The sequence below is a fragment of the Rana temporaria genome, chromosome 12 (assembly GCF_905171775.1).
Source record: "Rana temporaria chromosome 12, aRanTem1.1, whole genome shotgun sequence".
Classification (NCBI taxonomy): Eukaryota; Metazoa; Chordata; class Amphibia; order Anura; family Ranidae; genus Rana; species Rana temporaria.
The window spans coordinates 127,566,233-127,586,366 of NC_053500.1; the positions used below are offsets into that span (position 1 = coordinate 127,566,233).

The 20,134-nt window shown below is 45.5% G+C and overlaps 2 protein-coding genes across 2 annotated transcripts in view; one reads left to right on the forward strand and one right to left on the reverse strand.

Moving 5' to 3' along the window:
* NFS1 (NFS1 cysteine desulfurase) overlaps positions 1-11,113 on the reverse strand; it is a 25,883-nt gene extending 14,770 nt beyond the window's left edge. Inside the window, exons 1-6 of the mRNA XM_040330619.1 lie at positions 10,968-11,113; positions 8,996-9,078; positions 4,838-4,954; positions 3,410-3,493; positions 404-556; positions 209-302 (exon numbers count right to left, since the gene is read on the reverse strand). Coding sequence (XP_040186553.1) covers positions 209-302; positions 404-556; positions 3,410-3,493; positions 4,838-4,954; positions 8,996-9,078; positions 10,968-11,058 — 622 coding nt within the window. The 5' untranslated portion in view covers positions 11,059-11,113. The remainder of the gene's footprint in view (positions 1-208; positions 303-403; positions 557-3,409; positions 3,494-4,837; positions 4,955-8,995; positions 9,079-10,967) is intronic.
* ROMO1 (reactive oxygen species modulator 1) lies at positions 11,113-19,701 on the forward strand. The gene is made up of 3 exons (XM_040330620.1): positions 11,113-11,221; positions 16,832-16,965; positions 19,271-19,701. Exons 2-3 carry the CDS (start codon positions 16,832-16,834, stop codon positions 19,377-19,379), a joined length of 243 nt encoding a protein of 80 aa, XP_040186554.1. The 5' UTR covers positions 11,113-11,221; the 3' UTR covers positions 19,380-19,701.
* The last annotated feature ends 433 nt before the right edge of the window (positions 19,702-20,134 follow it).

Sequence of the window (20,134 nt, forward strand, 5' to 3'; positions counted from 1 at the left end):
GCAGGCAGAACTGTGCTGTGCGAAACAAGTACAACAGCCCCATTTATGTATTCCAGCCACGTATTTAACGGTTTACCTGGAGTTAAAACATTTTAAAGATTTTGGTTGTCACTGAACCGCATCGTTTATGCTTTGTTTCTTGAAAGACAATAAAAATTGCCAAAAAAAAAATTAAAAAGATAAAAAAAAAAAAAAAATGGATACTAACCTATGTCTGCTATAGGCTGTTTCACTCCTATCTCATTGTTCACAGCCATAACTGATACCAGACTAGTGTCCGGTCGGATGGCCTCTTCTAGAACCTAAAATGTAAAAATAACCATACCTTTAACAGAAAGCAAAACCAACAAAAATATCTGCTACACGACCACAAAATATAATGAGAAACAGATGCGACTCTCACCTTTAGGTCCACTAGGCCATTCGTTTTAACAGGAAGGTAAGTGACCTGAAATCCTTCAGCTTCCAATGAGCGGCATGAATCCAGGACACACTTATGTTCAGTCTGAGTGGTGATGAGATGTTTCTTGCGTGACTTGTAGAATCTGGCTACTCCCTTGATACAAATAAAACAAGGAGGACCAATATCAGAAACTAAAGAAGCTTTACTTTTAATTAACACCCCCCATTGTTAAAGCGGGGTTCCGAGCATTCATTTTACCTTGCAAAAAAAAAAAAATGTATCACATTAAACATAATAGCTCCCCAATCGTTCCAGAAATCATTGCAAACACTTGCCTTATATCCTCCAGCTCATGTTGTGGCCGTATCCATCATATGTGTGGGCATGTGAAGCCCAGTTCCTTTTACTTCCTGGTTTTCAGGGAGAGGTGCATGCTGGGCGCTTTTTAGGCACAGTAATGCCCAGAGACTCCTGGGAAATGAGTGTCATCATTTCCCAGGAGGCAATGGGGTCTTAGGACAGGAAGTTGAACCACCTCGGACCAGGAACTAGGCAAATTACGAAAAAAATATATATTTTTTTCATTTATTTATTTTTACATTAAAGGCAAGCTGTTAATAGAAAGTTCATTTTTAGGGTGGAACTCCACTTTAAGGAAACCTGTCATCAGGAAATACATGGACTGCCATTGCAGGCTTCCTTCTAAAGATTCAGGTTCTCTGGTAGTCATGTTGGCCGCTCTATTGAAGAGGATGCCTTTGCCGACCTCTCCCTTTCTGAAACCACTAGTCACCTGACGGTCATTCTATTGCAAAGACTTCACTACAATATAAATCATAAAGCCGGAACAAATACACAGATCAGCAGTTCTTACTTCATCTCTACTGACATGCATGTCTGTTCTAGATCATTACTCATATTCTGAAGCCAGAAACAGCAAAAACGATGTGTTTTGCCCGTCGAGTTTCTCAGACGTGTGTACGGGGCCTCAAAAGGTAAAGATGCAGCAAGAAGCACAAGTCAGCATTGGTTCATAACCACTTAATTACTGCGCCATAGAACGACAGCTACAGTGCGACTCTGTTGTTCTGAGAGGGCATCCATGGACATCCTCCTGGAACTACGCCCCACCGCTGTGTACCCCCTGGGGCATGCACTAGGGGATGACATTGATCTATGTTCTTGCTGTGCAGAAACACAGGATCAATGCCTTCTCTACTGACAGAACGGTGATCTGCCTTGTTTACATAGGCATATCACCGCACTGCCTGTGTACCGAATGATCAGTGGGTGCCCGGCAGACATCAGGATCGCTGTACCCGCTGTGTAAAATCACAGTGGAAGCAAGCCACCGGTGCATACTCACTCCCAATACCTGGAAGTGCAGGATCACACACATACCGTATTTATCGGCGTATACCGCACACTTTTTTGCCCTGAAAATCAGGGAAAAATTGTGGGTGCGCGATATACGCCGATACCCGCTTCCCGCGCTTAGTTTGAATGCCTGCGACGACACCGATACCTAGCGCAGTACACTCGGGTACATTCGGCCAGGCTCGGCTTTGCTCGTAGTCACGCTCTGTGACGTTTATGCGTGAGAAGCCGAGCGTGGCCGAATATACCTGAGTGTACTGCGCTCGGTATATGTCGGCGGAGGCTTCAAACTGAGCGCGGGAAGCGGGGATTCGACACGGAGACAGCGCGGAAGAAGCCGGACCGACCAGGTTGTCCCCCCTCTACAGTGTAAAGCGCTGCGTAAACTGTTGGCGCTATATATATATATATATATATATATATATATATATATATATATATATATATATATATATATATATATATATATATATAAAACTCAACGTGTGTGTGTGTGTGTGTGTGTGTGTGTGTGTGTGTGTATGTATGGATGGATGTATGTATGTTCCAGCATCAAGTCCAAACGGCTAAAGATATTAACATGAAACTTGGCACACATGTTACTTATATGTCAGCAACAAACATAGGATAGGTGGTTTAACCCTTACCCACCCCCATTTGCCATGGTGGGGGTTTTTCTTTAAAGTCCCATTCAACTCTATGGGAAATACATGTTACTTCATAACTTCCAAACGGCTGTAGATATTTCGATAACACTTGGTCACATGTTACTTATATGTCCACTTAAACTATAGGATAGTTCATTTATCCCTTAACTACCCCCATTTGTGAGGGTCGGGGTTTTTGTTTAAAGTCCCATGCAAATCAATGGGAAATGTATGTTCCCACATAACTTCTGTACGCCTGGAGATATTTCAATAATACCTGGTACACATATTACTTATATGCCAAATAAAAATATATGACAGTTAAATTAACCCTTACCTACACCCTTATATAAAAGATGGGATATTTATATTACTATGATTTTCCTCCCCAAAAGGTTAAGATAGGAAGACCGGGCAACGCCGGGTATTCAGCTAATATATATATAAAAAAAAAAAAAAACACACGTGGTCCTGCACATTGCGGGTTCCCTGTAGCAGTAAAACTGCTATAGGGTGGTCGGCAAGTGGATATCGTTATCTTATAATAATCATTACATCTAAAGCATAATAAAGAGAATGGATTCCTTCTGGTAATGTATGAAAAGGTCCTATGGGGAATTTCCTTATCCCGCTGCATCACACTAACACCATAAGTATTTTACAACCACGTTGACCATCTTTATTTAGGAATTTCCCAGTGCAGTTCAGACTCCGATATGTTATTTTATATAAGGGTCAGGTTATTTATTTTTTTAGAGAAAGGTAGGGTAGAGATCATCAGGAATGGCCAACCACCCTGGCAGATTGTTTCACCATCTCCATTTGTTTCACCGTCTCCATTTGTTTTGGTAACAACTGTTCAAGAGGGGAAATCCTCGAATTGTAGAGAGATTATCTCACACTGTGTTCCCATAAGAATAATAACCCCAAGGCACAAAAATTGTCTTTCATAAACAGACTAATACTGAAACTTAAAATGTACCTTTATAGCAATATTGTTTGATTCGGTGGCCCCGCTTGTGAAAATGATCTCCCTTGGATCTGCTCCAATCAGGTTTGCCACTTGCTGCATAAAAAATAAACGTTTTTCACATAAATACATCAGATCTAAATTTCTGGCATTACAGTAAAGTGTTTAAACTTCAAACGATTCAACCGAAGGGAAAAAAAAGAAAGGCAAGGTCGCAGCCCTTTTTAATTTGTCCTTGGAGAAGTCATCTCATCTCTGTGTCCCAGGAACCCAAAATAGATTTTCAACTCTACAGGCAGTGCTGGCAGTCCAGTTGTGACAAGTAAATCAATATGCCAAAATAAATTTATAGAATGCTTATTATTTGCCTTATTAATTCTCATTTTCAAATGCTCTTTTCAGGCTCGATATCCTATACCACTCAGGGCCGTCTTTAATGTTGATTGGACCCCAGGCAAAACAATTCTTAGGGCCCCCCCCCCCATTCAATTTTGCTCCCCCCCTGCTCTGAGACGCCTCCCGTTCGTCCGTGACTCCTGTGTGGGTGCCCGACGGGCGCGATTGCCGCCGGGCACCCGCGATTGCTCGTTACAGAGCGGGGACCGGGAGCTGTGTGTGTAAACACACAGCTCCCGTCCTGTCAGGGGGGGAAATGCTGATCCTCTGTTCATACAATGTATGAACTAGTGTTTCCCCTAGTGAGGCCACCCCCCCCCCCACAGTTAGAACACACCCAGGGAACATACTTAACCCCTTCCCCGCCCCCTAGTGTTAACCCCTTCACTGCCAGTGGCATTTTTATAGTAATCCAATGCATTTTTATAGCACTGATCACTATAGAAATGCCAATGGTCCCAAAAATGTGTCAAAAGTGTCCGAAGTGTCCGCCATAATGTCGCAGTACCGAAAAAAAAAAAAAAAAAAAAAAAAAAAAAAAAAAAATCGCTGATCGCCGCCATTACTAGTAAAAAAAATATATTAATAAAAATGCCATAAAAATACCCCCTATTTTGTAAACGCTATAACTTTTGCGCAAACCAATCACTAAACGCTTATTGCGATTTTTTTAATGAGATATATGTAGAAGAATACGTATCGGCCTAAACTGAGGAAAAAATCTTTTTTTTTATATATATATTTTTGGGGGATATTTATTACAGCAAAAAGTAAAAAATATTCATTTTTTTCAAAATTGTCGCTCTATTTTTGTTTATAGCGCAAAAAAATAAAAACTGCAGAGGTGATCAAATACCACCAAATGAAAGCTCTATTTGTCGGGAAAAAAAGGACGCCAATTTTGTCGCACGACCACGCAATTGTCAGTTAAAGAGACGCAGTCCCGAATCGCAAAAAGTGCTCTGGTCTTTGGGCAGCAATATGGTCCGGGGATTAAGTGGTTAAAGGCACGGCCACCCTTTTAGAAAACCTCATTGGAGTTACCTCTCGTGCCTTCTCCATCGCCTTCTCACTCTCCCAGCCGTACGCATGGGTTCTTGAATGAGGGTTTCCATAGTAATTCACCAAGTAAGGCAACATACGGTCTAGTACCCTGGGATCCTAAAAATAAAGATGGTACATTAAAATATTTTTTAATACAGATGTGTTTAACTTCACCTAATATATATATATATATATATATATATATATATATATATATATATATATATATATATATATATATATATATTTTTTTTTTTTTTTTTTTTTATTATTTATTACACACATACATACATACACACACAAAACAACAAAGTAGAACTCCAGTCAAAATGGTTTTGCCATTCTGGATAATGTAGGAAAAAGGGTTAGAACCTCTGCCAAGTATTTGCTGTTGTCTGTATCACCATTGGGGAGAACTACTCTTACTATTTGTTCTGGAAACCACTGTCACTGGAGGAGAAAGGGAGAAGGAATCCAAAATGTTACAGCCGTCACTGAAACAGCTGGTATTTGCAATTAAGGCACTTTCTCCGGTGACAACGGTCAAAGGTATTTCCACTTCCTTTGCTGCCTCTGGTTACAGAAAGTGCTGGAAAATCTCACTGATGGGGACAAAGACAGCAATAAAAACCTCTATAGCACTCTATATCAGGGATCCTCAAACTAAGGTCCTCCAGCTGTTGCGGAACTACACATCCCATAAGACATTGTAAAACTTTGACATTCACAGACATGACTAGGCATGATGGGAATTGTAGTCCCTGAACTGGAGGGCCGTAGTTTGAAGACCCCTGGTCTATATATACTAAACAAAAAAAAAAAAGTTTAATTAAAACACTGATATTAAACATTTATAATCACTGCATAAGCCATTTTGTAATGTAATGCAAAAAGTATATCAGAACATGAAATGTTCACTTGCAAAACGCATTCCATACTGTGCATGGTACAACTCCAGAGATATCATTCCCCATCTAAGCGATTGGCTGATTTCTGTATTTCAGCAGTTCTTTCATAATGGAGCTAAACACGTCATCATAGCAGGTACACCCTCCTTACAGCTCCCACCTTCTCCACCTTGAAGTTCGTGGCAAGGCATGTCTGAGTATCTCCAGAACAGAAGCATGTAAAGGCTTGCACTAAAACATTTTTTTTACATATTAGCAGAGGAAAAAAAAGAATCAGTTCAATACTGGACACTTTCTCCCCCCTTCCCGCCCAGGACATTTTTCAGCGCTGTCACAATGAACAACAATTGCACGGTCATGCAAAACTTTACCCAAATTACATTTTGATCATTTTGTTCACACAACTAAAGCTATAGAGAGATTATAGATATATCACGGCGTAGCGTGAATAGGCCAGCGTAAGCGCGCCTAATTCAAATGAGGATGTGGGGGGCGTGTTTTATGTATATTAACTGTGACCCGATGTGATTGATGTTTTTTACGAATGGCGCATGCGCCGTCCGTGTACATATCCCAGTGTGCATTGCTCCAAAGTACGCCGCAAGGACGTATTGGTTTCGACGTGAACGTAAATTACGTCCAGCCCCATTCACGGACGACTTACGGAAACGAGGTAAAATTTTCAAATTTGGACGTGGGAACGACGGCCATATTTAACATTGGCTAGTCCAGCTATTTGATGGAATAACTTTACGCCTGAAAATGCCTTACGTAAACGGCGTATCTTTACTGCGACGGGCGCACATACGTTCGTGAATAGGCGCATCTAGTCATTTACATATTCTACGCCGAACTTAACGGAAGCGCCACCTAGCGGCCAGCCTAAAAATTACACTTTAAGGCGGAGGTTCACCCAAAAATCAACTTTCTGCCATTAGATCCAGCATACTGCTGACATCTGCAGTATGGTCCCAAATGCAGTATGGTGCACTGGTCCCAAAAATGTGTCTGATGTGTCCGCCATAAGGTCGAAGTACTGATAAAAATCGCTGATCGCCGCCATTACTAGTAAAAAAAAAAAAATATATAAAAATGCCATAAAACTATCCCCTATTTTGCAGACGCTATAACTTTTGTGCAAACCAATCAATAAACGCTTATTGCGATTTTTTTTACGAAAAATATGTAGAAGAATACGTATCGGCCTAAACTGAGGAAAAAAATAGTTTTTTTTATATATTTTTGGGGGATATTTATTACAGCAAAAAGATATTCATTTTTTTTCCAAAATCGTCGCTCGATTTTTGTTTATGAGATGAAAGAAAAATCCTGGATTGCCGCACTCCTCAAAAAACGATGTCTTTATTCAAAACATGAAAAAACAACAAAAATTCAAATGGAAAAAAACAGCCAAAATTCATGCTGCAGTGGATTAGGAAAAAAGAGCTGACATGTTTTGCATCCTGTGATGCTTGCTCGTAGCTATTTTTTGTTGTTTTTTCATGTTTTGAATAAAGACATCGTTTTTTGAGGAGTGCGGCAATCCAGGATTTTTCTTTCATCTCATGGTAATTGAGCACAGCCAGCACCCTCTTGGTTTGTTGGGACGGAAACAATGGGGATTGATTGTTTTTAGAGCGGTATACTTTTCTTCTCTATTTTTGTTTATAGCGTAAAAAATAAAAACCGCAGAGGTGATCAAATACTACCAAAAGAAAGCTCTATTTGTGGGGAAAAAAGGACGCCAATTTTGTTTGGGAGCCACGTCGCACGACCTCGCAATTGTCAGTTAAAGCGGCGCAGTGCCGAATTGCAAAAAGTGGCCCGGTCATTGGCCAGCAAAATGGTCCGGGGCTGAAGTGGTTAGGGTAAAAAAACTGGAAAATCTCACACCAGCCAACACCTGTCTCCTGTGGCAGCTGTGATGGAGGGGAAATGCTCCGATGCAAAGTATAACGGAGTCACAGGGTGGGCTTTAAAGAGACCCTGTCACTTTGCCACTTGTAGGACAAATAACGGAACCTCCACAATCTGGGGGTTATGATCACATGTCTCGGGTGTACTCAGCAGAGAGAGGGATCACACACGAGATCCACAATCTGGGGGTTATGATCACATGTCTCGGGTGTACTCAGCAGAGAGAGGGATCACACACGAGATCCACAATCTGGGGGTTATGATCACATGTCTCGGGTGTACTCAGCAGAGAGAGGGATCACACACGAGATCCACAATCTGGGGGTTATGATCACATGTCTCGGGTGTACTCAGCAGAGAGAGGGATCACACACGAGATCCACAATCTGGGGGTTATGATCACATGTCTCGGGTGTACTCAGCAGAGAGAGAGGGATCACACACGAGATCCACAATCTGGGGGTTATGATCACATGTCTCGGGTGTACTCAGCAGAGAGAGGGATCACACACGAGATCCACAATCTGGGGGTTATGATCACATGTCTCGGGTGTACTCAGCAGAGAGAGGGATCACACACGAGATCCACAATCTGGGGGTTATGATCACATGTCTCGGGTGTACTCAGCAGAGAGAGAGGGATCACACACGAGATCCACAATCTGGGGGTTATGATCACATGTCTCGGGTGTACTCAGCAGAGAGAGGGATCACACACGAGATCCACAATCTGGGGGTTATGATCACATGTCTCGGGTGTACTCAGCAGAGAGAGAGGGATCACACACGAGATCCACAATCTGGGGGTTATGATCACATGTCTCGGGTGTACTCAGCAGAGAGAGGGATCACACACGAGATCCACAATCTGGGGGTTATGATCACATGTCTCGGGTGTACTCAGCAGAGAGAGAGGGATCACACACGAGATCCACAATCTGGGGGTTATGATCACATGTCTCGGGTGTACTCAGCAGAGAGAGAGGGATCACACACGAGATCCACAATCTGGGGGTTATGATCACATGTCTCGGGTGTACTCAGCAGAGAGAGAGGGATCACACACGAGATCCACAATCTGGGGGTTATGATCACATGTCTCGGGTGTACTCAGCAGAGAGAGAGGGATCACACACGAGATCCACAATCTGGGGGTTATGATCACATGTCTCGGGTGTACTCAGCAGAGAGAGAGGGATCACACACGAGATCCACAATCTGGGGGTTATGATCACATGTCTCGGGTGTACTCAGCAGAGAGAGAGGGATCACACACGAGATCCACAATCTGGGGGTTATGATCACATGTCTCGGGTGTACGTATCTCACACACCATTGGAGTTGTTGATTGGACATCCATGTAGAGCGGTCTGTGCTCTGACTCCTCCTCTGTGGACTTTCTATCCCGCCAGTCGGCTGAAAAACAAAAACGCCTCAATTAGTTATACTCAGCGCACCGCATCGGGTTATGCAATGGTCACGCCCACTTCCGTCTGCTTTGGATTCATCAACATGTTTACATCAATATATTAAAAGGAAAGGAGTTCTCAGAAAAGTACGAAACACACATAGCCGGCCATATACTGCTGAGGAATGGGATATGGGGGGGGGGGGGACGGGGACAGGCACTGAGGAATGGGATATGGGGGGGGGGGGCACTGAGGAATGGGGTGATGGGGGGGGACACACAGACATGGAGGAATAGGGTGATGGGACGGAGGAATAGAATAATGGGGGGGCAGACACGGAGGAATGGGACAGACACGGAGGAATGGGACGGGGGGGGGACACGGAGGAATGGGACGGGGGGGGGACACGGAGGAATGGGACGGGGGGGGGGGGAGACACGGAGGGATGGGACGGGGGGGGGGGGAGACACGGAGGGATGGGACAGGGGGGGGGGGGGGAGACACGGAGGGATGGGACAGGGGGGGGGGACAGACAAGGAGGAATGGGACGGGGGGGGGGACAGACACGGAGGAATGGGACGGGGGGGGGGGGACAGACACGGAGGAATGGGACGGGGGGGGGGGGGACAGACACGGAGGAATGGGACGGGGGGGGGGGGACAGACACGGAGGAATGGGACGGGGGGGGGGGGACAGACACGGAGGAATGGGACGGGGGGGGGGGACAGACACGGAGGAATGGGACGGGGGGGGGGGGACAGACACGGAGGAATGGGACGGGGGGGGGGACAGACACGGAGGAATGGGACGGGGGGGGGACAGACACGGAGGAATGGGACGGGGGGGGGACAGACACGGAGGAATAGGACGGGGGGGGGGACAGACACGGAGGAATGGTAAGGGGGGGGACAGACACGGAGGAATGGTAAGGGGGGGGGGACAGACACGAAGGAATAGGACGGGGGGGGGGGACAGACATGGAGAAATGGGACAGGAGGGGACAGACATGGAGAAATGGGACAGGAGGGGACAGACACGGAGGAATGGTAAGGGGGGGGGGGGACAGACACGGAGGAATTGGACGGGGGGGGACAGACACAGAGGAATGGGAAGGGGGGACAGACACAGAGGAATGGGAAGGGGGGACAGACACAGAGGAATGGGAAGGGGGGACAGACACGGAGGAATGGGACGGGGGAAGGGGGGACAGACACAGAGGAATGGGACGGGGGAAGGGGGGACAGACACAGAGGAATGGGACGGGGGAAGGGGGGACAGACACAGAGGAATGGGACGGGGGGGGGGGACAGACACAGAGGAATGGGACGGGGGGGGGGGACAGACACAGAGGAATGGGACGGGGGGGGGGGACAGACACAGAGGAATGGGACGGGGGGGGGACAGACACAGAGGAATGGGACGGGGGGGGGGACAGACACAGAGGAATGGGACGGGGGGGGGGGGACAGACACAGAGGAATGGGACGGGGGGGGGGGGCAGACACAGAGGAATGGGACGGGGGGGGGGGGACAGACACGGAGGAATGGGACCAGGGGGGGGGGGGACAGACACGGAGGAATGGGACCAGGGGGGGGGAGACACGGAGGAATGGGACGGGGACGGGGGGGGGGGGACAGACACGGAGGAATGGGACAGGGGGGACAGACACGGAGGAATGGAACCGGGGGGGGACAGACACGGAGGAATGGGACCAGGGGGGGGGACAGACATGGAGGAATGGGACCGGGGGGGGGGGGGGACAGACACGGAGGAATGGGACAGGGGGGGGGGGGGGGACAGATACAGCCCCTCCCCCTGTCAGCTGTCAGTGTCCTGTCTCTCTTCCCCCCCCCCCATACACATTACACGCTCCAGGCTGAGGCCTAGTCTGAGTACCTGGCCTCTGTGCCCGGCTGGCCATGGCGGCCGGGACTCTCCCGCACCCCCCAGCCGCCAGCAGACTCCGGATCGCCCCCCTGCACAGCATCTCGTCCACGGGCTGCCTGGCTCGTTGTGTAACTAACAGATGGGCGGAGACTCTGAGGAGACTTCCGGGGTGGGCGGACCGTCTCTCACGTCATCAGTGTGCTGCGGCCCAGAGCGGAGAGGTGATCGGAGTGAGCGGAGCGGGCACACACGGGGCTACAAAGGTGAGGATCCGGATATGGAGGACACAGACTACCGGCTGGGGTTCAGGCTGTCCATACTTCATATAATGTGAATGTACAATTTGCTTTAACGAAATTACAGTATGAGTACGAATTTATCAGTGATAGATCTAAGGGAGATTGTTCAGTCTTGGGTTCGCTGCCTGACGTTTCCCCATGGAGGAGCTGTGTATTCCAGGCTGCCTCTGGAAATGCTCGCCTTCTGGCTGCTTCAGTTTTGATTGGGGACAAGCATGTAGCAAGTGAAGTCACAGCTCCTGATTGGCATGCTTGTTCCTGGTCTCAGAATTGTTTGTTGCCATTGGATCTCCTTCAAAAATTCCTATCACCCCCCCCCCCCCCCCCCTTTTTATTTGTGTGGCCCATTGAAGAGATTTCACCTTTACTTCCGGTCTAATAGCCAAAACAGGAAGTTGGAGGAAATCCCTCCAGGGGGGATCCCTGATTATCACCAGAACTAATGTCCCCCATTGGAAGATCTTTATTCCTGTTCTGGAGACAAACCAAATATTGGGATTTTCTAATCCCTCTGCACTCTGTTCAGAAAAAAATAATGTTTTTAGTTATAGAGCAGTGATGGTGAACCTTGGCACCCCAGATGTTTTGAAACTACATTTCCCATGATGATCAACTACGCTGCAGAGTGCATGAGCATCATGGGAAATGTAGTTCCAAAACATGTGAGCTGCCAAGGTTCCCCATCACTGCTCTATAGGGTCCAGGTATGGCCTCATGCTACTAGTAGTGACATTGACCCTAGCCAAGGGCAAAACTAGTGAAGCATGAGTAGGGGGAAAATGTCAGTGGCCTCCACCTGTAAAACCATTCCTGTTTTAGAGGTCGTCTCATCTAGTGCACCTATTAATCTCATTAAAGCGGGAGTTCACCCGCAAAAATGTTTTAACATTAGATTGAGGCTCATTTTGTGAAGGGGAATCTTTTTTTTTTTTAAAATCGAAGCAGTACTTACCGTTTTAGAGAGCGATCTTCTCCGCCGCTTCCAGGTATGGGCTGCGGGACTGGGCGTTCCTATTTGATAGACAGGCTTCCGACGGTCGCATCCATCGCGTCACGATTTTCCGAAAGTAGCCGAATGTCGGTGCGCAGGCGCCGTATAGAGCCGCACCGACCTTCGGCTACTCGTGACGCGCTGTAGGCGACCGTCGGAAGCCTGTCAATCAAATAGGAACGCCCAGTCCCAAAGACCATACCCGGAAGCCACGGAGAAAATCGCTCTCTAAAACGGTAAGTACGGCTTCGATTTAAAAAAAAACTACCCGATTCCCCTTGACAAAATGAGCCTCAATCTAATGTTAAAAATTGTTTTTCGGGTGAACTCCCGCTTTAACACCAAAGCTACTGAAACCGATAAAAAAAAAACCTCTACTATTTAACCACTTAAGCCCCGGACCAATATGCAGCCTAAAGACCCAAGGTGTTTTTACAGTTCGGGACTGCGTCGCTTTAACAGACAATTGCGCGGTCGTGCGACGTGGCTCCCAAACAAAATTGGCGTCCTTTTTTCCCCACAAATAGAGCTTTCTTTTGGTGGTATTTGATCACATCTGCGGTTTTTAGTTTTTGCGCTATAAACAAAAATAGAGCGACAATTTTGAAAAAAAAGCAATATTTTTTACTTTTTGCTGTAATAAATATCCCCCAAAAACATATATAAAAACACTTTTTTTCCTCAGTTTAGGCCGATTCGTATTCTTCTACCTATTTTTAGTAAAAAAAATCGCAATAAGCGTTTATCGATTGGTTTGCGCAAAATTTATAGTGTTTACAAAATGGGGGATAGTTTTATTGCATTTTTATTATTTTTTTTTTTTTTTACTACTAATGGCGGCGATCAGCAATTTTTTTCGTGACTGCGACATTATGGCGGACACTTCGGACAATTTTGACACATTTTTGGGACCGTTGTCATTTTCACAGCAAAAAATGCATTTAAATTGCATTCTTTATTGTGAAAATGACAGTTGCAGTTTGGGAGTTAACCACAGGTGGCGCTGTAGGAGTTAGGGTGCACCTAGTATGTGTTTACAACTGTTTGGGGGTGTGGCTGTAGGAATGACGTCATCGATCGTGTCTTCCCTATAAAGGGAATGACGCGATCGATGCGCCGCCATAGTGAAGGACGGGGAAGCCGTGTTTACACACGGCTCTCCCCGTTCTTCAGCTCCGGGGAGCGATCGCGACGGAGCGGCTATAAACAAATAGCCGCGCCGTGGTCCCGGATCACTCCCCGAGCGGACCCGACCTCCGCATGTAGCAGGGGGGTCCCGATCGGACCCCCCACCCGCTAATAGGCGAGGACGTACGTGTACGCCCATGTGCCTGTACGTGCCATATTGTGGACGTATATGTACATGCGGGGGTCGGGAACTGGTTAAAGTGGTGGTGAATGCAAGCGGTGTCATGTCTGCTGACAACCGATCAGCCCCGATCCCCTCTGCTAAAGTGTGACGGATGCAAACCCTATTTCTCTTTCGTTCATAGACGGACACAGCCTTCATTGACATTAGGGTTATATCCGCTTTCACTAGGAGAGTAAATCTCCTGGTAGGAAGAAGCATAACCCTAAGGTCAATGAAGGCTGTGTCCGTCTATGAACGAAAGAGAAATAGGGTTTGCATCCGTCACACTTTAGCAGAGTGGATCGGGGCTGATCTCAGAGAAATGGATTTTAGGGTACAAAAATCCTTTTTTCTCTTCCGTTCATAGACGGACACAGCCTTCATTGACATTAGGGTTATGCTTCTTCCTACCAGGAGATTTACTCTCCTAGTGAAAGCGGATATAACCCCAATTTCAATGAAGGCTGTGTCCGTCTATGAACTCAGAGAAATGGAATCCTATTTTTGCATTTGTCTGGTGGATCGGATGAAAACAGACAGTTTGTTTACATCCAATCCCCCCCCCCCATAGAGGGGAGTTGAGATCTGACTGGTCCGTCTCTGCATAGTGTGCAGAGACAGCCTAGTCATCCGCCGGCTCAGTGGGGATCAATGGAGCGATCCCTGCTGAGCAAGCGGATGTCCAACAACGGATCTTCCCGGGATCCGCACGTGTGAAAGGGGCCCTAAAGCGGGGGTTCACCCAAAAAACAAGTATATAACATTACATTCAGTATACCTCAAACAGAATCGCAGGATATATAAAATAATATGCAAAGTGGATGGAGGGAAGCTTCAGAATGGCAAAGGTGTTTTTTTTACAAATTATGTGAACAGATTGCAGTTCCTCTGTAAGTGGTTAAACTGCCCTCATCTACAGACAGAAGTTCATTCATTTGATCTGAAAGAACAAAATGTTACTATGTTTCTCTTTATCTTTGTTTAAGCAATGTTGTGATTAAAGCGAGGGTTCACCCAAAAAACAAGTATATAACATTACATTCAGTATACCGCAAACATGTACAGTATGCCGTTTTTTTGGGGGGGGGTGTACATACAGTATTATCGCTATTTTCCTCCCGGCTTCTCACTCCCGCGGGACTGGGCGTTCCTGTGCAGTGCCGCAATGTCATCTGGGACTTCGCCCATATGATTGACGTGCCTGAAAAAAACTCCCACCGGCGGATAAGGCGCGTCTTGACTTTCCGAAAATAGCCGAACTGCGAGTCGACCCTATACGGTGCCTGCGCAGTCAGCGCTACAAGGCTCCTAGTCGGTGCGCAGGCGCCGTATAGAGCCGACTGGCAGTTCGGCTATTTTCATAAAGTCATGACGCGCCTTATCCGCCGGTGGGAGTTTTTCTCAGGCACATTAATCATATGGGCGAAGTCCCAGATGACATTGCGGCACTGCACAGGAACACCCAGTCCCGCGGGAATGAGTACCCGGAAGCCGGGAGGAAAATACCGATAATACTGTATGTACACCCCCCAAAGAAAAAACGGCATACTGTACATGTTTGCGGTATACTGAATAAAATGTTATATACTTGTTTTTTGGGTGAACCCCCGCTTTAATCACAACATTGCTTAAACAGAGATAAAGAGAAACATTGTAACATTTTGTTCTTTCAGATCAAATGAATGAACTTCTGTCTGTAGATGAGGGCAGTTTAACCACTTACAGAGGAACTGCAGTCTGCTCACATAATTTGTAATAAAAACACCTTTGCCATTCTAAAGCTTCCCTCCATCCATTGTGCATATTATTTTATATATACTGTGATTCTGTACTTGCCAAATATGCTGCAGAAATCTCCCTCCACTGAGTCTGGCTGCAGCCATTTTTATTGTGGGCAGCTGAAGCTGCTGCCTGTTCACTTCCTGGAGACACGGGACTTAGAGCTTTGGGAGAGATAAGTAAACACGACAGATCGGTGTGCCCAGGTTAGATTTCATAAGTGGGGTTTACAACTATTTTAACTACTTGAGACCCGGCCCATAGTCAAACGACGGCCTCCAGGTGGCTCTATAAATCTGGGAGGCTGTCTTTTGGCGTCCTCCGGCCACTGGGGGGCGCGCGCCGGGGCGTTCCCTAGATGCCGATGCACGTGCCTGGCGGCCGCGATGTCCGCCAGGTGCCCGCGATCGGCAATGACAGAGCAGGGACGTGGAGCTCTGTGTGTGTAAACACAGAGCTCCACATCCTGTCGGGGAGAGGAGACTGATGCTGTGTCCCTTGTACATAGGGACACAGCATCAGTCAGTCCCCTCCCCCCACAGTAAGAATCACTCCCAGGATACATATTTAACCCCTTCCTCTCCCCCTAGTGTTAACCCCTTCCCTGCCAATCACATTTATACAGTAATTAGTGCATTTTTATAGCACTGTTCGCTGTATTAATGTGAATGGTCCCAAAAATGTGTCAAAAGTGTCCGATGCAATATCGCAGTCCTGACAAAATTCGCAGATCGCCGCCATTACTAGTAATAAAAAAAAAATGTCAGCATTCTATCCCCTATTTTGTAGCCACTATAACTTTTGCGCAAACCAATCATTATACGCTTATTGCGATATTTTTTTTTTTTTACCAAAAATGTGTAGAATACGTATCGGCCTAAACTGAGAAATATATATATATATATATATATATATATATATATATATATATATATATATATATATATATATATATATATATATATATATATATATATATATATATATATATATATATATATATATATTTTTTTTTTTTTAATGGGATATTTATTATAGCAAAAAGTAAAAAATATTGTGTTTTTTTTTTTTTTTCAAAATTGTCGCTCTATTTTTGTTTATAGCGCAAAAAATAAAAACCACAGAGGTGATCAAATGGCACCAAAAGAAAGCTCTATTTGTGGGGAAAAAAGGACATCAATTTTGTTTGAGAGCCAGGTCGCACGACCGCGCAATTTTAATTTAAAGCGACGCAGTGCTGAAAGCTGAAATTTCGCCTGGGCAGGAAGGGGGTATATGTGCCCAGTAAGCAAGTGGTTAAAGCTGATTTACTAAAGAAGTTGGCAATCTCTCCAAAGTTCAATTGGTGAAGGTTCTCAGCTCCTTCAGTAAATCGGTGTCATGGTTTCAGGCAATGCTGATCTGTCGTCTTTTGCACACGTTGATAATTATTAATAGGCTCGCTCTCTTGCAGATGCCGGTTTCTGTAGGTGGACCTTATGGGCAGTCACAGCCCAGATGTTTTGACAAAATAAAGATGGGCTTCATGATGGGGTGCACTGTGGGCATGGCAGCCGGCGCTCTCTTTGGCACTTTCTCCTGTTTAAGGTGAGCAAACAAAAATGAATTCAACTGTTTTCTTTCAGAGATGAGAGTCCGCAAAAAGCAAATATTACCTTTTGGTGACTCTGGATTGCACAACGGCTTTATTTAGAATATGGTGTCCAGTCCTGCAGACCGGGAATACGAAAGTACGTAACGCACGTCGTCTGTTCAAAACATTACGTTGGTGCGACGTCATTTTGCGCAAAGCACGGCGGGAAATTTCAAAACAAAGCATGCGCAGTACGTTCGGCGCGGGAACGCGCCTAATTTAAATGGTACACGCCCCATTTGAATTAGGCGGGCTTGCGCCGGACGGCTTTACGCTACACCGCCGCAAGTTTACAGGCAAGTGCTTTGTGAATCAAGCACAATGGAATGGTTTAGATCAGGGATCTCCAAACTACGGCCCTCTAGCTGTTGCGGGACTACACGTCTCATGAGTCATTGTAATACTCTGACATTCACAGACATGATGGAAAATGTAGTTCCTGAACAACTGGTGGGCCATAGTTTGGAGACCCCTAGTATAGATCACAGCATATTCATGTGTTAGAATGGCCCAGTCAAAGTTCAGAACTAAATCCCATTGAGAATCTGTGGCAAGACTTAAAAATTGCTGCTCACAGACGCTTTCCATCCAATCTGACAGAGCTTGAGATATTTTGCAAAGAAGAATGGGCAAAAATTTCACTCTCTAGATGTGCAAAGCTGGTAGAGACATCCCCAAAAAGACTTGCAGCTGTAATTGCAGTGAAAGGAGGTTCTACAAAGTATTGACTGGGGGGGGGGGGCTGAATACAAATGTACCCCCCACACTTTTCACATATTTATTTGTAAAAATAAATGTGAAATAAATTGTGAAGTGGAAATTTCCTTCCACTTCACAATTCTGTGCCACTTTGTGTTGGTCTATCACAGGGGTCTCCATACTTTTCAAGCAAAGGGCCAGTTTACTGTCTTTGAGACTTCAGGGGGGCCGGATTCTGACCAATGGGGGTAGAAAATGCCCCAGGGCCGAGCATTAGTGAGAATAAACATGGCCCCAGTGTTGGTGGGCAGTAGGAGGAGGAGGAATAGTGCTCCATCATTAGTGGAAGAAAGAGAGACCCATTGTTGGTGTCATTGGGGCCGGAAAAAGGCTAGCAAAGGGCCACATTCGGCCCTTGGGCCGCAGTTTGGAGACCCCTGGTCTATCACATAAAATACATTTATGTTTTTGGTTGTAACATAACAAAATTTAAAATTTCAAGGGTTATTCACCACTTAAGGACCGCCTGCTGCACATATACGTCGGCAGAATGGCACGGCTGGGCACATATACGTACAGGTACATCCTGTACTAGTACCCAGTCGCGGTCCCGCAACTCGGTCCGAAGCTCCGGGACCAGCGGACCCGATCGCCGCTGGAGACCCGCGATCGGTCCCCGGAGCTAAAAAACAGGGAGAGCCGTATGTAAACACGGCTTCCCCGTTCTTCACTGTGGCGGCTGCATCGATCGTGTGATCCCTTTTATAGGGAGACACAATCGATGACGTCACTCCTACAGCCACACCCCCCTACAGTTGTAAACACACTTCAGGGAACACATAACCCCATCAGCGCCCCCTTGTGGTTAACTCCCAAACTGCAACTGTCATTTTCACAATAAACAATGCAATTTAAATGCATTTTTTGCTGTGAAAATGACAATGGTTCCAAAAATTGTCCGAAGTGTCCGCCATAATGTCGCAGTCACGAAAAAAATCGATGATCGCCGCCATTAGTAGTAAAAACCAATAATTAATAAAAATGCAATAAAACTATCCCCTATTTTGTAAACGCTACAAATTTTGCGCAAACCAACCGATAAACGCTTATTGCAATTTTTTTTTATTTTTTACCAAAAATAGGTAAAAGAATACGTATCAGCCTAAAATGAGTAAAAATATATATATTTTTTTATATATTTTTGGGGGATATTTATTGTAGCAAAAAATTAAAAAATATTGTGTTTTTTTCAAAATTGTCGCTCTATTTTTGTTTATAGCGCAAAAAATAAAAACCGTAGAGGTGATCAAATACCACCAAAATAAAGCTCTATTTGTGGGGAAAAAAAGACGCCAATTTTGTTTGGGAGCCACGTCGCACAACCGCGCAATTGTCAGTTAAAGCGACGCAGTGCCGAATCGCAAAAAGGGGCAAGGTCCTTTAGCTGCATTTTGGTCCGGGTCTTAAGTGGTTAATACTCTTTTTCAAGGCACTGTTATCAGTAAGAGTAGCAAAGTTGTGTTTACATTGCATTGATGTCACTTTTCTTTTTTTCTTCAGATATGGAATGAGAGGACGAGAACTTATTGGTGGCATTGGAAAGACGATGATGCAAAGCGGTGGCACCTTTGGGACATTTATGGCCATTGGAATGGGAATTCGGTGTTAAATTGTGTGATTAATGGCTGCATTATTGACCTATAAAAGATTTCACAGAGATCGTCCAGTGTCCTTTATCAATGTTTAGGTAGATATCATTCTGTAAAGCTGTCCCTGGAAATAGCTGGCTTGTTCAGTGAATATGGAGGGACACCGTCCAGCCCTTTTATTGTTCGCTCAGATTCAATTACATTATGAATTCCCTGTATATGTGTCCGTTTGGTGTAAGCTCTCATTTGAGAGCTTTCCTTTCAGATGTACACTACCATGACTTGTTATATATTGCCTTCTATCATTTTAACAAGGAACAATAAAACATTTTTTTCCAACTAGATGTTGCTAGCTTGTTTTATTTGTTTTTTTAAAGTGGGTTTCTGTCCAATGATGGCGTCCCCTATTTCATGTGACTGTGGTTTGCCTGCAATCTAATGCCTAGTACACACAAATTAGTTTTCCCGACGGTCAAAAGACTGCCGGGAAAACCGAGAACTGGCTCGGTCCCTTTTCCTCTGTACACACGACCAGTTTTCCTGACAGGAAAACTGCCGGGAAAGGACGCCCACTAACACACAGCTCCTTTCTCTATCTGCAAAGTAGAGAGCGTCCTGACCCTCCTACTCACCCCCCTCAAAAGGCCTTCTCCACACCAGGGAGAAAGCCTTGCATTACTGTGTGGAGGTACAGACAGAAGAACAGGAAGTGAGGATTTCTCAGAAGAAATAAGGACATTTAAAAGCAAAATGAAAGGATGAGGTAAGTGAAGGA